Below are 16964 nucleotides of genomic sequence, written 5' to 3'. Positions count from 1 at the left end.
GTGGAGGCCTTGGCGAATTGTGGCAGATCAAAGCCAGGAGCAGCATCCAATGTCCAGAAAGCTTGACTCTTCTCAAGGTTGACCAGAGACCCGGAGGCCTCTGAGTAACTTCTGATGGCTGCAGACAACATCTCCACCTCACGAGGTTCAGATATCACCACAGTCACATCATCCGCGTAGGCGACTACCTTCAAAGGCAAGCAATGGGGGACCTGCACCCCCTGAAAATCACACCGCTGCAGTGATCGCAGAAACAAATCTATGGCAAACACATACAGCAGTGGACTCAGGGGGCAGCCCTGTCTCACCCCCGCCTCTACTTCAAAAGTGTCCCCCTGCCAACCATTGATCAGAGGAAAGCTCTTCGCCTCTCTATATAAAGTTCTCAGCCAATCTATAAATTGTCCCGGAATACCGTACTTTGACAAAGTTGCCCATAGATACTCATGATCAACCCTGTCAAAGGCTTTAGCCTGGTCCAGACCTACAACATATCTCCCACACCTCAGAGCTTTACATCTCTCAAACATCTCCCTTATCGAGAGAACTGCTCCAGAGATGTTCCGCCCTCTTACTGTGCCGTACTGAGGGCCTGCCAACAGTGCCGGGGACAAACAGACTAACCTAGAAAACAGAATTTTTGCCAAAATCTTCCGGTCAACATTCAAGAGGGCGATCGGCCTCCAGTTCTTGATGTCACTAGGCTCCTTACCTTTGGACAGCAGAATAAGGGAGGACACTCTCATGGATGGAGGCATCAGGTGATTTTTTAGACAATTGGTAAACACATCCACAAGGATCGGGGCTAAGAGGTCTCTGAACTTCTTATAAAATTCACATGTTATACCATCAGGACCTGGTGCCTTCTTCAGATGTAACTTATCAATGGCCTCTTTAACCTCCTCCTCTGTTATTCCTGCTGTCAAAGGAGAAAAGTCCAAATCTTTAGTGTCAGGACCTGGAGTTGCCTCCAAGAATTGAGCCATTTTCTCTTCATCCAAAACCTTCTTCTGAAATAACTCAGCATAGTAGGATCTCACCACCCCCAGGATACCCTCCCGAGATTCCTGTAAAACTCCCTGGGAGTCAGTGAGACCTGTGATCGATTTCTTGGCCACACGTTCCCGGCAATTTTCATATGGATCTGGAACCTCCAGAGTCCCGTAATCCCGTTCTACAACAAGAGACGTGTAGCGGCTGTACTGATACTGCTTTATCTCAGATTTCAGTCGGTCAATCTTTTGTTTGTCCCCCCCTCCCGCCGAATACAGTGACTCCAATTCTTTCCGCAGCTTGAGATACTGGCTGTACTTACTCTTACCCTTCTTCACTGACAGTCTCTTTAAGAGGGACCGGATCTCCTCCTTGACGTTCTCCCACCAGTCAGATATGTTGTCATAGAAGTCTACTCTCTGGAGCTGGTCCTGAAAAAGGGAGTGAACACAATTCTGGACATAGGCATCATCCAGGATGCTAGAATTGAGCCTCCATAACCCCCGACCAATGTCCGAGCGGTTAGAGGCTCCCATACAAAAAAATAACGCCAGATGATCAGAATATGGGACAACTCTCTCGCTCATCCCACTAACAGTCTCCGAGGGACTCACAAACGCCATATCTATCCTACTGCTCCTGTCAGCACATGTGTAGGTGTACTTGGGTTTCCTGCCACCCAGGGTAAACACATCACACAGATTGGCCTGTGATACGATGTTCTGTAGGACTTTGGAGTCTCTGACCACTGCTCTGCCCGAGGACCTGTCACCTGATGTCATGGTAACATTGAAATCACCCGCCATTACTACAGGGATTGAGGTAAATAGATATTGTTTCACCTCATTGAACAGCTGGATTCTCTCTGTCACTGTCTGTGGGCCATAGATGTTGATCAGCCGGAGCCGCCTACCATGGATGGTCACCTCTAGCACCAGGCACCTCCCCATAGCGACCTCCGTCAGCCTGTGCACCGTCACGTCTGTGGTGTTAAACAGTATGGCGACCCCGGCGTACGGCTCCACAGCCAGTGACCAGTAAGAAGGACCAGACCGCCACTCACGCTCAGCCTCACGGAGATGCCCTAAGGTGGTCAGACGGGTCTCCTGCAGGAAGATGACATCAGCGTCCAGATATCTCAGGTGGTCATACACGGCGTGTCTGGTCCTTCTTACTTTAATGCTGTTAACATTGCTAGAAGCAACTCTTAGAGAGAATCCAGCCATCATAAGGAAAAAGAAAAACAGAGCAGCGACCCCCATCATCATGAGTCAGAGTCAGATTCCCTCTGCCTACCACCAGTCTCCATGTCTGACAGGGGTCTCCAGCTTCAGAAGAAGGGGGCTTCTTTTTTGTCGGAGGGTCTTCTGTATCCCCGTCACACTCATTATCGATGCGTTCTAACTCACGCTCAAAATCTCCATCTGACTCTGATAAGACATCAAATCTATTGGAAAGGACCATGACCCCGGCATCACCACTGGCTTTTTTCATGGTCTTAGACCCTGCACCATACTCTGTCTCAGGCTTACGGGTGGATTTGTCTTTTTTCTTTCTTTTGTTCTTTTTGGACTCCTCATATTCGGTAGTAGATGTTATAGAGGCTGCTGCCTGAGGCTGGTCCTGAGTGACAACCTCCATATTCTGCTGAGTGCGGACTGCTCTCTGAGGTTCTGGCGCAGTATCACCTGACCCCTGCTGTACCTCCTGCCTAGTTAGTATTAGACCTGACATCAAGGCCTCCTCCTCTAAGGCATCTGCCTCCTGTACTATCTCGTCATCAGAGAAATCCCTGGCAATGTTATGCCAGGCCTCCGGGCAATCCTTGTGCGGGTGGCCCATCTCTCCGCAGAGGTTGCATCTGACCATCTCACAGGTGGCGCTGAGATGGCCGACCTCCCCACACAGGTTACACTTAATCGCTGTGCATACTTTGGCCACATGACCGATCTTCCCGCACCTAAAACACTTTCTCGGCTGCCCGGGATAGAAGCAGACGCCTTTCTCTCTCCCTATGAAGAAGCTGTTGGGGAGGTGCAGGGTGATGTTATTATACTGGCGTAACTTCACCAGAACCTTCCACCCTCCAGTCCAGATACCGTCGGCGTCTCTATTCTTGGTGAGGTCTGACACAAGATCACAATGGCGCCTGAGCCACACCAGAATATCCTGAGGGGGAACAGACTCGTTCCAGAAGATGACATTAACCACCACAGTACCTGGCCTGGATATGGGGACAAACGTGAACTTACACCAGCCGTCAGTGTCCCCGAACCGGGGGAGTTTATCCCAGAACCTGTCCAGACTAGACATGAGCTTAAAGCTGACATCATAGCCCTGTCTGTCTGGAAGGTTGATGACTGCCAGGATGTCATCAGGCGTGAACCCCATCTGGCGGCACAGGAGATCCCGCACCACAAACCTCCTATCTGGGAGATCTTCCTTTGCGCCTCTGTTCTTAAAGCGCACCACGTTCCTCCTCTTAAATGCCTGCCCGGAGTATTGTGCACTGGAGGTAAAGGAGGGAGCGCCGCGGCTCCAGGCATTTCTGGGAGGTTCATGACGGGGTTCACCCTGGCTATTAGGGGGAGGGTCTGATCTAGGGGGATCTGACTTATTTGGGGGGCTTGATGTTAGAGGGGGGAAATCACATACATCCTCCTGTACAACCCCCTGCGCCCCATCCACCTCTATGCTATTATTAGATGGTTGCATATCCCAGACAGACTGAGGGTCCCCTCCATCCCCCAACCCCTCAGGTTCATCAGAATGTCCCCCAGTCTCGGTCACAGCAGCACAGATCTCCTGGGACAGTGCATCAGTCTGACACACAGAGGAAAATGCTTTGTCTTGCTGCTGCACAGTCACTGCTGGGACTTGTTGTACCACATCCTCGTGCTCCTTCTCAGTGACTGCTGCAGAGGTCTGCGGCTGATCCTGCGACTGTCCCTTTTGGAAGGAGAAACTAGCAGGTTTCAGTACAGGTGTTGTAACACGGGGCGCATCTGGGATCTTGGGTCTGGGGTCACAGCTCTGCCTCTGCTGTGAGAAGCGCTCCCTATTCCGATATGTCTCGGCCAGGGGTCCCATCTTCTCCAGAACACAGTCCATGTCCCTCACCACCTGTGCCAGCTCTATGCTCAGTGAGTGCAGCTTGGTATCATACAGTCTCTTACTCTCTGGATGCGCAGTTTTCAGGTTATACATACAGTCTATCTGCATTTGCAGCATTTCCTTATGGTGGCTAAGCTCCCCCATCCTCCTTACCAGTCCTGGGATCTCCTCTGCTAGCCTCAGCTCAGGCACTCGCACGGTCTCCTTCCCCGGCTGTGCTGGTCGGGGTGCTGCTCCAGGTGGTCTAGGAGCACCCGTCTCCTTTGCAGCTCCAGTCTTTCTGCCTGCAGTGGCAGAGCTTGAGGCCTGTTCACACTGTGCAGGGACACTCAGCGGCTTAGCTGTAGATCTTGTGTGGCCTGTAGCGGCCATGCTGGACACCACATCCTTCTGCAGTAAGTTCTCTTGCAGAGTTTGTCTCTCCAGGGACGTTCTTCTCTGTCTGGGTGCAGGAGTGGGGGGCTGTGCACCTGCTGCTCGTCCTGCACTCACCACCTGTGCTGCTCCATGCTGGCCGGGCCTGGGACTCACTTCCATCATTGCTTCACTCACTTTGTTTTCTTGTATCTTCTTTACAACATCCATATTCTGTTGACTTTCTTCCTTACAAATGACTCTGGGATTTCCATCCCTTGTAGAAATTGTATGGGAGTTTTCTCCCGGTGTAGGCCTGGAAGCCTGGGCCTTGCTTGGGGGATCTCCCCACCCAGGGTGGCCCCGCCCTGGGCTCGCTCCAGACATCAGGAGACTCAGGAGCTCTGCTCTCACACAACCTCCCAGCAAGGGGGCAGTATTATAGTAGTTATATTCTTGTACATAGGGGCAGTATTATAGTAGTTATAGTCCTGTACATAGGGGGCAGTATTATAGTAGTTATATTCTTGTACATAGGGGGCAGTATTATAGTAGTTATATTCTTGTACATATGGGGCATTATTATAGTAGTTATATTCTTGTACATAGGGGCAGTATTATAGTAGTTATATTCTTGTACATAGGGGGCAGTATTATAGTAGTTATATTCCTGTACATAGGGGGCAGTATTATAGTAGTTATATTCTTGTACATAGGGGGGGGGGCAGTATTATAGTAGTTATATTCTTGTACATAGGGGGCAGTATTATAGTAGTTATATTCCTGTACATAGGGGGCAGTAATATAGTAGTTATATTCCTGTACATAGGGGGGCAGTATTATAGTAGTTATATTCCTGTACATAGGGGGCAGTATTATAGTAGTTATATCCCTGTACATAGGGGGCAGTATTATAGTAGTTCTATTCCTATACATAGGGGGCAGTATTATAGTAGTTATATTCCTGTACATAGGGGGCAGTATTATAGTAGTTATATTCCTGTACATAGGGGGCAGTATTATAGTAGTTATATTCCTGTACATAGGGGGCAGTATTATAGTAGCTATATTCCTGTACATAGGGGGCAGTATTATAGTAGTTATATTCCTGTACATAGGGGCAGTATTATAGTAGTTATATTCTTGTACACAGGGGGCAGTATTATAGTAGTTATATTCCTGTACATAGGGGGCAGTATTATAGTAGTTATATTCTTGTACATAGGGGGCAGTATTATACTAGTTATATTCTTGTACATAGGGGGCAGTATTATAGTAGTTATATTCTTGTACATAGGGGGCAGTATTATAGTAGTTATATTCTTGTACATAGGGGCAGTATTATAGTAGTTATATTCCTGTACATAGGGGGCAGTATTATAGTAGTTATATTCCTGTACATAGGGAGCAGTATTATAGTAGTTATATTCTTGTACATATGGGGCAGTATTGTAGTAGTTATATTCTTGTACATAGGGGCAGTATTATAGTAGTTATATTCTTGTACATAGGGGAAGTATTATAGTAGTTATATTCTTGTACATAGGGGGCAGTATTATAGTAGTTATATTCTTGTACATAGGGGGCAGTATTATAGCAGTTATATTCTTGTACATAGGGGGCAGTATTATAGTAGTTATATTCCTGTACATAGGGGGCAGTATTATAGTAGTTATATTCTTGTACATAGGGGGCAGTATTATAGTAGTTATATTCCTGTACATAGGGGGCAGTATTATAGTAGTTATATTCTTGTACATAGGGGGCAATATTATAGTAGTTATATTCTTGTACATAGGGGGCAATATTATAGTAGTTATATTCTTGTACATAGGGGGCAGTATTATAGTAGTTATATTCTTGTACATAGGGGGCATTATTATAGCAGTTATATTCCTGTACATAGGGGGCAGTATTATAGTAGTTATATTCTTGTACATAGGGGGCAGTATTATAGTAGTTATATTCCTGTACATAGGGGGCAGTATTATAGTAGTTATATTCCTGTACATAGGGGGCAGTATTATAGTAGTTATATTCTTGTACATAGGGGGCAGTATTATAGTACTTATATTCTTGTACATAGGGGGCAGTATTATAGTAGTTATATTCTTGTACATATGGGGCAGTATTGTAGTAGTTATATTCTTGTACATATGGGGCAGTATTGTAGTAGTTATATTCTTGTACATAGGGGCAGTATTATAGTAGTTATATTCCTGTACAAAGGGGGCAGTATTATAGTAGTTATATTCTTGTACATAGGGGGCAGTATTATAGTAGTTATATTCCTGTACAAAGGGGGCAGTATTATAGTAGTTATATTCTTGTACATAGGGGGCAGTATTATAGTAGTTATATTCCTGTACATAGGGGGCAGTATTATAGTAGTTATATTCCTGTACATAGGGGGCAGTATTATAGTAGTTATATTCTTGTACATAGGGGGCAGTATTATAGTAGTTATATTCCTGTACATAGGGGGCAGTATTAAAGTAGTTATATTCCTGTACATAGGAGGCAGTATTATAGCAGTTATATTCCTGTACATAGGGGGCAGTATTATAGTAATTATATTCCTGTACATAGGGGGCAGTATTATAGTAGTTATATTCTTGTACATATGGGGCAGTATTGTAGTAGTTATATTCTTGTACATAGGGGCAGTATTATAGTAGTTATATTCTTGTACATAGGGGGCAGTATTATAGTAGTTATATTCTTGTACATATGGGGCAGTATTGTAGTAGTTATATTCTTGTACATAGGGGCAGTATTATAGTAGTTATATTCTTGTACATAGGGGGCAGTATTATAGTAGTTATATTCTTGTACATAGGGGGCAGTATTATAGTAGTTATATTCCTGTACATAGGGGGCAGTATTATAGTAGTTATATTCTTGTACATAGGGGGCAGTATTATAGTAGTTATATTCCTGTACATAGGGGGCAGTATTATAGTAGTTATATTCTTGTACATAGGGGGCAGTATTATAGTAGTTATATTCTTGTACATAGGGGGCATTATTATAGCAGTTATATTCCTGTACATAGGGGGCAGTATTATAGTAGTTATATTCTTGTACATAGGGGGCAGTATTATAGTAGTTATATTCCTGTACATAGGGGGCAGTATTATAGTAGTTATATTCCTGTACATAGGGGGCAGTATTATAGTAGTTATATTCTTGTACATAGGGGGCAGTATTATAGTACTTATATTCTTGTACATAGGGGGCAGTATTATAGTAGTTATATTCTTGTACATAGGGGGCAGTATTATAGTACTTATATTCTTGTACATAGGGGGCAGTATTATAGTAGTTATATTCCTGTACAAAGGGGGCAGTATTATAGTAGTTATATTCTTGTACATAGGGGGCAGTATTATAGTAGTTATATTCCTGTACATAGGGGGCAGTATTATAGTAGTTATATTCTTGTACATAGGGGGCAGTATTATAGTAGTTATATTCTTGTACATAGGGGGCAGTATTATAGTAGTTATATTCTTGTACATAGGGGGCAGTATTATAGTAGTTATATTCCTGTACATAGGGGGGCAGTATTATAGTAGTTATATTCTTGTACATAGGGGGTAGTATTATAGCAGTTATATTCTTGTACATAGGGGGCAGTATTATAGTAGTTATATTCCTGTACATAGGGGGCAGTATTATAGTAGTTATATTCTTGTACATAGAGGGCAGTATTATAGTAGTTATATTCCTGTACATAGGGGGCAGTATTATAGTAGTTATATTCCTGTACATAGGGGGCAGTATTATAGTAGTTATATTCCTGTACATAGGGGGCAGTATTATAGTAATTATATTCCTGTACATAGGGGGCAGTATTATAGTAGTTATATTCTTGTACATATGGGGCAGTATTGTAGTAGTTATATTCTTGTACATAGGGGCAGTATTATAGTAGTTATATTCTTGTACATAGGGGGCAGTATTATAGTAGTTATATTCTTGTACATATGGGGCAGTATTGTAGTAGTTATATTCTTGTACATAGGGGCAGTATTATAGTAGTTATATTCTTGTACATAGGGGGCAGTATTATAGTAGTTATATTCTTGTACATAGGGGGCATTATTATAGCAGTTATATTCCTGTACATAGGGGGCAGTATTATAGTAGTTATATTCTTGTACATAGGGGGCAGTATTATAGTAGTTATATTCCTGTACATAGGGGGCAGTATTATAGTAGTTATATTCCTGTACATAGGGGGCAGTATTATAGTAGTTATATTCTTGTACATAGGGGGCAGTATTATAGTACTTATATTCTTGTACATAGGGGGCAGTATTATAGTAGTTATATTCTTGTACATAGGGGGCAGTATTATAGTAGTTATATTCTTGTACATATGGGGCAGTATTGTAGTAGTTATATTCTTGTACATAGGGGCAGTATTATAGTAGTTATATTCTTGTACATAGGGGGCAGTATTATAGCAGTTATATTCTTGTACATAGGGGGCAGTATTATAGCAGTTATATTCTTGTACATAGGGGGCAGTATTATAGCAGTTATATTCTTGTACATAGGGGGCAGTATTATAGTAGTTATATTCCTGTACATAGGGGGCAGTATTATAGTAGTTATATTCTTGTACATAGGGGGCAGTATTATAGTAGTTATATTCCTGTACATAGGGGGCAGTATTATAGTAGTTATATTCTTGTACATAGGGGGCAGTATTATAGTAGTTATATTCTTGTACATAGGGGGCAGTATTATAGTAGTTATATTCTTGTACATAGGGGGCAGTATTATAGTAGTTATATTCCTGTACATAGGGGGGCAGTATTATAGTAGTTATATTCTTGTACATAGGGGGTAGTATTATAGCAGTTATATTCTTGTACATAGGGGGCAGTATTATAGTAGTTATATTCCTGTACATAGGGGGCAGTATTATAGTAGTTATATTCCTGTACATAGGGGGCAGTATTATAGTAGTTATATTCTTGTACATAGAGGGCAGTATTATAGTAGTTATATTCCTGTACATAGGGGGCAGTATTATAGTAGTTATATTCCTGTACATAGGGGGCAGTATTATAGTAGTTATATTCCTGTACATAGGGGGCAGTATTATAGTAGTTATATTCCTGTACATAGGGGGCAGTATTATAGTAGTTATATTCTTGTACATATGGGGCAGTATTGTAGTAGTTATATTCTTGTACATAGGGGCAGTATTATAGTAGTTATATTCTTGTACATAGGGGGCAGTATTATAGTAGTTATATTCTTGTACATATGGGGCAGTATTGTAGTAGTTATATTCTTGTACATAGGGGCAGTATTATAGTAGTTATATTCTTGTACATAGGGGGCAGTATTATAGTAGTTATATTCTTGTACATAGGGGGCATTATTATAGCAGTTATATTCCTGTACATAGGGGGCAGTATTATAGTAGTTATATTCTTGTACATAGGGGGCAGTATTATAGTAGTTATATTCCTGTACATAGGGGGCAGTATTATAGTAGTTATATTCCTGTACATAGGGGGCAGTATTATAGTAGTTATATTCTTGTACATAGGGGGCAGTATTATAGTACTTATATTCTTGTACATAGGGGGCAGTATTATAGTAGTTATATTCTTGTACATAGGGGGCAGTATTATAGTAGTTATATTCTTGTACATATGGGGCAGTATTGTAGTAGTTATATTCTTGTACATAGGGGCAGTATTATAGTAGTTATATTCTTGTACATAGGGGGCAGTATTATAGTAGTTATATTCTTGTACATAGGGGGCAGTATTATAGCAGTTATATTCTTGTACATAGGGGGCAGTATTATAGTAGTTATATTCCTGTACATAGGGGGCAGTATTATAGTAGTTATATTCTTGTACATAGGGGGCAGTATTATAGTAGTTATATTCCTGTACATAGGGGGCAGTATTATAGTAGTTATATTCTTGTACATAGGGGGCAGTATTATAGTAGTTATATTCTTGTACATAGGGGGCATTATTATAGCAGTTATATTCCTGTACATAGGGGGCAGTATTATAGTAGTTATATTCTTGTACATAGGGGGCAGTATTATAGTAGTTATATTCCTGTACATAGGGGGCAGTATTATAGTAGTTATATTCCTGTACATAGGGGGCAGTATTATAGTAGTTATATTCTTGTACATAGGGGGCAGTATTATAGTACTTATATTCTTGTACATAGGGGGCAGTATTATAGTAGTTATATTCTTGTACATAGGGGGCAGTATTATAGTACTTATATTCTTGTACATAGGGGGCAGTATTATAGTAGTTATATTCCTGTACAAAGGGGGCAGTATTATAGTAGTTATATTCTTGTACATAGGGGGCAGTATTATAGTAGTTATATTCCTGTACATAGGGGGCAGTATTATAGTAGTTATATTCCTGTACATAGGGGGCAGTATTATAGTAGTTATATTCTTGTACATAGGGGGCAGTATTATAGTAGTTATATTCTTGTACATAGGGGGCAGTATTATAGTAGTTATATTCTTGTACATAGGGGGCAGTATTATAGTAGTTATATTCCTGTACATAGGGGGGCAGTATTATAGTAGTTATATTCTTGTACATAGGGGGTAGTATTATAGCAGTTATATTCTTGTACATAGGGGGCAGTATTATAGTAGTTATATTCCTGTACATAGGGGGCAGTATTATAGTAGTTATATTCTTGTACATAGAGGGCAGTATTATAGTAGTTATATTCTTGTACATAGGGGGCAGTATTATAGTAGTTATATTCTTGTACATAGGGGGCAGTATTATAGTAGTTATATTCCTGTACATAGGGGGGCAGTATTATAGTAGTTATATTCTTGTACATAGGGGGTAGTATTATAGCAGTTATATTCTTGTACATAGGGGGCAGTATTATAGTAGTTATATTCCTGTACATAGGGGGCAGTATTATAGTAGTTATATTCTTGTACATAGAGGGCAGTATTATAGTAGTTATATTCCTGTACATAGGGGGCAGTATTATAGTAGTTATATTCCTGTACATTGGGGGCAGTATTATAGTAGTTATATTCCTGTACATAGGAGGCAGTATTATAGCAGTTATATTCCTGTACATAGGGGGCAGTATTATAGTAGTTATATTCCTGTACATAGAGGGCAGTATTATAGTAGTTATATTCTTGTACATAGGGGGCAGTATTATAGTAGTTATATTCCTGTACATAGGGGCAGTATTATAGTAGTTATATTCTTGTACATAGGGGGTAGTATTATAGTAGTTATATTCTTGTACATAGGGGGCAGTATTATAGTAGTTATATTCCTGTACATAGGGGGCAGTATTATAGTAGTTATATCCCTGTACATAGGGGGCAGTATTATAGTAGTTATATTCTTGTACATAGGGAGCAGTATTATAGTAGTTATATTCCTGTACATAGGGGGCAGTATTATAGTAGTTATATTCCTGTACATAGGGGGCAGTATTATAGTAGTTATATTCTTGTACATAGGAGGCAGTATTATAGTAGTTATATTCCTGTACATAGGGGGCAGTATTATAGTAGTTATATCCCTGTACATAGGGGGCAGTATTATAGTAGTTATATTCTTGTACATAGGGAGCAGTATTATAGTAGTTATATTCCTGTACATAGGGGGCAGTATTATAGTAGTTATATTCCTGTACATAGGGGGCAGTATTATAGTAGTTATATTCTTGTATATAGGGGGCAGTATTATAGTAGTTATATTCCTGTACATAGGGGGCAGTATTATAGTAGTTATATTCTTGTACATAGGGGGCAGTATTATTGTAGTTATATTCCTGTACATAGGGGGCAGTATTATAGCAGTTATATTCCTGTACATAGGGGGCAGTATTATAGTAGTTATATTCTTGTACATAGGGGGCAGTATTATAGTAGTTATATTCCTGTACATAGGGGGCAGTATTATAGTAGTTATATTCCTGTACATAGGGGGCAGTATTATAGTAGTTATATTCTTGTACATAGGAGGCAGTATTATAGTAGTTATATTCCTGTACATAGGGGGCAGTATTATAGTAGTTATATCCCTGTACATAGGGGGCAGTATTATAGTAGTTATATTCTTGTACATAGGGAGCAGTATTATAGTAGTTATATTCCTGTACATAGGGGGCAGTATTATAGTAGTTATATTCCTGTACATAGGGGGCAGTATTATAGTAGTTATATTCTTGTATATAGGGGGCAGTATTATAGTAGTTATATTCCTGTACATAGGGGGCAGTATTATAGTAGTTATATTCCTGTACATAGGGGGCAGTATTATAGTAGTTATATTCTTGTACATAGGGGGCAGTATTATTGTAGTTATATTCCTGTACATAGGGGGCAGTATTATAGCAGTTATATTCCTGTACATAGGGGGCAGTATTATAGTAGTTATATTCTTGTACATAGGGGGCAGTATTATAGTAGTTATATTCTTGTACATAGGGGGCAGTATTATAGTAGTTATATTCCTGTACATAGGGGGCAGTATTATAGTAGTTATATTCTTGTACACAGGGGTATATTACTAAATGCAGTTACTAGAGCTCATAGACAGAATGTAGATAACTTCTACAGATAGAAAATAAACAGAAGGCAAAATAAAAAAGTATTTTCTCTTATGTTTCCTCTTTAATTATTCTATTGCCCTCTTAGCCCCTTTGGTTTTTGTAGTTATCGTGTCACAGATGCAGTTCTATTCTTTTACCACAAGGTGGCGCTGTATGACAATTTGGTTTAGAGTCCTTGTACCACTTGGTGACCACAGGATGTTACTTCTGCTGACTACAATGTGCAATGGTCGGGAGGGGCGGCGTCCTATCTACAGGATGGGGATAAATATATGATCTCCAGGGTCAGAGCTGAACAGGCCCCTCTGACCCAGCAGGGATTCCGGGTATTGGAAGATCCATAGAAGTCGACGGTAAATGGGACACAATCAGAGCACCGTGCACTTCTATGGGGCTGTGGAGTCTGTGATCAATTTGGTGTTGTGATAAAATGGTCCAACTCCATAAACATATAATAATAAAAATAATAAAAACTATGAAGTGACAAGGGGGAGGGTCCGGTTACTTTTCAGTGGTCTCAGTTTTAGGGTGGTCTTACTATTTACCAATTAACAAGCAATGATTACATCTCCCCTAAAATGTACCCCCTCCCGCCCCTGCAGTCTTCCATATTGGGCGTATTTCGGAGGAGTCTCTGCGCTGACGCCAGATCAATTCATGAAGATAAATGGATTCCCCAACACATTCTGGGGCTGGGGAGGAGAGGACGATGATATCGCCATGAGGTAATCCTGTTATCATTATCATCGTGTAGTGTTACATTATATATCCGGATGTAAGGGAACCTCCTTAGTCACAAATAAATCCATCTAGGAATAGTAGAAGAAAGGGAGAGGAGAGGGAGATGCAGCTGCAGGATAGACAGGAAGAAGGAGGGACAATGAAGGGAAAAGCAGCTGCTGCAGTGGTGGCTGAAGGGATTGCTGCAGCAGAGAGAAGGGAGGGAGAAGCAGCTGAAGCAGAAATTGGAGGGTGGGGAGAAGGAAATGCAGCAGATCCGAGGGAGGGGGGAGAACCAGCGGCTGCAGACGAGAGAAAGGGGGAGAAGCAGCGGCTGCAGACGAGAGAAAGGGGGAGAAGCAGCGGCTGCAGACAGGAGGGAGGGGGAGCATCAGCAGCGGCTGCAGACAGGAGGGAGGGGGAGCATCAGCAGAGGCTGCAGACAGGAGGGAGGGGGAGCATCAGCGGCGGCTGCAGACAGGAGGGAGGGGGAGCATCAGCGGCGGCTGCAGACAGGAGGGAGGGGGAGCATCAGCGGCGGCTGCAGACAGGAGGGAGGGGGAGAAGCAGCGGCTGCAGACAGGAGGGAGGGGAGAAGCAGCGGCTGCATACAGGTGGGTGGGGGAGAAGCAGCGGCTGCAGACAGGAGGGAGGGGAGAAGCAGCGGCTGCATACAGGTGGGTGGGGGAGAAGCAGCGGCTGCAGACAGGAGGGAGGGGAGAAGCAGCGGCTGCATACAGGTGGGTGGGGGAGAAGCAGTGGCTGCAGACAGGAGGGAGGGGAGAAGCAGCGGCTGCAGACAGGAGGGAGGGGGGAGCAGCGGCGGCTGCAGACAGGAGGGAGGGGAGAAGCAGCGGCTGCATACAGGTGGGTGGGGGAGAAGCAGTGGCTGCAGACAGGAGGGAGGGGAGAAGCAGTGGCTGCAGACAGGAGGGAGGGGAGAAGCAGCGGCTGCAGACAGGAGGGAGGGGGGAGCAGCGGCGGCTGCAGACAGGAGGGAGGGGAGAAGCAGCGGCTGCAGACAGGAGGGAGGGGGAGCATCAGCGGCGGCTGCAGACAGGAGGGAGGGGGGAGCAGCGGCTGCAGACAGGAGGGAGGGGAGAAGCAGCGGCTGCAGACAGGAGGGAGGGGAGAAGCAGCGGCTGCAGACAGGAGGGAGGGGAGAAGCAGCGGCTGCAGACAGGAGGGAGGGGGGAGCAGCGGCGGCTGCAGACAGGAGGGAGGGGGAGAAGCAGCGGCTGCAGACAGGAGGGAGGGGGGAGCAGCGGCGGCTGCAGACAGGAGGGAGGGGAGAAGCAGCAGCTGCAGAAACTAAAGGGAAGAAAGCAGTGACTGCAGTGAGGAGGGGGGAGAGGCAGGAAGCAGGGGATGCAGATGGAGAAGTAAAACATCTGAGTACTGGGGTGATTCTATTCCCTGTATATATCCATTGTGTAGCTATGACAGTGTTCAGCACACAGAGTTGCGGTACAGCGCCACCACCTGGACACTGATATCTCCTGCATGACTTGTATTTCTTATAAGGATTCGCCTCTCGGGGTTGAGCATCACCCGGACTCCTCTGAACCTCGGCCGATATAAGATGATCCCACATGACCGTGACTCCGGCAATGAAGAGAATAACTACAGGTAAGTGGTGTCCAGGCCCGGAGAAGCAACGAAAGAGAGGATTCTCAGAGGAAGAACCAGAACCGTGTGCAGATCGGGTTGTCGGGAGGTGATATGTGGACAGTTGTCGGATGTGACCTTCTCCTCCGTTTCCCCTCGTAGATACAATCAGCTACAAAACACGAGAAGAAACTGGAAAGACGACGGGATGAACTCCTTAGACTTCCAACTGCTTTCCCGAGAAAAGACGGAACTTTATACCAACATCACGGTGGACATCGGTGAAGCTCCAGTGATACCGACCCGGGCCAGAAAGTGGAAGATATTTTAGTTCTTGGTCCTGGGGGAATGTATTATAGAGAAGCTTCTGATGGAGAGGAGGTCTCCGGTTGAGGTGGAGTCCAGTCACTGCTGATGGTCCCTTTGTCAATGCTGGGCCCTGTATTTTCCCTTCTTGGCAGTAGAGGTCGCTGTGGGGATCGGAAGATTCTGGAACTTGCCCCTGACCAGTTACATTCTGACCTTATTCTACCAATGTATCTAAATATTTAAGTCATTTTCTATTGTTTTTGCAAGTTTGTCTCCATGGTAGCAGACTACAAACCAACCCTGTGTAGTCTGACTCCGCCCACTTCCTTTTTTTTTTTATTTTTTTGGTATCATAGTGAAGGTATGACAGCATGAAGGTGCTAACAGATGAAAGTGAATATGGCTTCAGGGTCTGACTACACTGGGTTTTTTGATACCATGCAAATACATTACTCTGCAGAGAGCTGTAAACCGAAGCGAGAGAGACATTTTTGACTAATAACCATTACAACAATAATCTTTTTTTTGTGTGTGTTTTGGGAGAAAAAAATGTAACTTTTTTTTCGAAAAATCTGGATGACGACCCACGTGGGGACAGTGATGTTGAGATATTTGTACTCACCCAGCTTTCCCAGAGGCTTATACTGGAACTATGAAACTTTTCTATATTTTTACTATATATATTTTTTTTTTTTAAACAACTATTTTTTTATTACCCTTTGACCTCTTTGCACACCTTGAGTATTAAGAGCCGCCCTTGCACAGGGGGCGAAGAAGTGTCCTTAAACCAATGTGCCTTAAACCTTCCAGGCCAAAGGTCAATTCCGGATGAGCAACACCTCATCTGTCCACAAGTCGTATGTGGTATTGCAGCGCCCTCTTTCTTTTGAGTAGAAAATTCTTTTCTGTCCATCTCAGTAGGTATGACCAGGTGGTCGCACATGCTCAGTATTGTCTCTCTGATCCCTGGTGTTACTGGAGTCGGCTGCCTCAGAGCAGGTGATAAGAGTGAGACTGTTACTACAGCCGCCCCGTCCTGTGCCTTCTAAAGTTGTAGATTCTGACATTTAAAAAAATATATATATCTATTTTAAATGACATATTTATTAAGGTTTGTTAGTTTTTGTCCTAGTTCCGTTCCCCCTGGTGGTGCCTTGTTGTATTACGCGCCCATCTCCTGCGGCGCAGTCTCATGACCTCAGTGGAAATGTGTTCATATTTATTGCGTGATAATAAAAATCTTCTATTTTCTA

The 16964-nt window shown here is 43.1% G+C and overlaps 1 protein-coding gene across 2 annotated transcripts in view; it reads left to right on the top strand.

Moving 5' to 3' along the window:
* The window catches only part of LOC140119660 (beta-1,4-galactosyltransferase 3-like), a 36867-nt gene extending 19903 nt beyond the window's left edge, over nucleotides 1-16964 (top strand). For both annotated transcript variants that reach the window (XM_072138908.1, XM_072138910.1), the window contains exons 5-7: nucleotides 13677-13799; nucleotides 15319-15423; nucleotides 15565-16964. In XM_072138908.1, the coding sequence (XP_071995009.1) occupies nucleotides 13677-13799; nucleotides 15319-15423; nucleotides 15565-15733 (397 nt within the window). In that variant the 3' untranslated portion in view covers nucleotides 15734-16964. The remainder of the gene's footprint in view (nucleotides 1-13676; nucleotides 13800-15318; nucleotides 15424-15564) is intronic.

Source organism: Engystomops pustulosus, chromosome 2 (assembly GCF_040894005.1).
Source record: "Engystomops pustulosus chromosome 2, aEngPut4.maternal, whole genome shotgun sequence".
NCBI lineage: Eukaryota > Metazoa > Chordata > Amphibia > Anura > Leptodactylidae > Engystomops > Engystomops pustulosus.
This window is presented reverse-complemented; position numbering and strand designations above follow the sequence as displayed.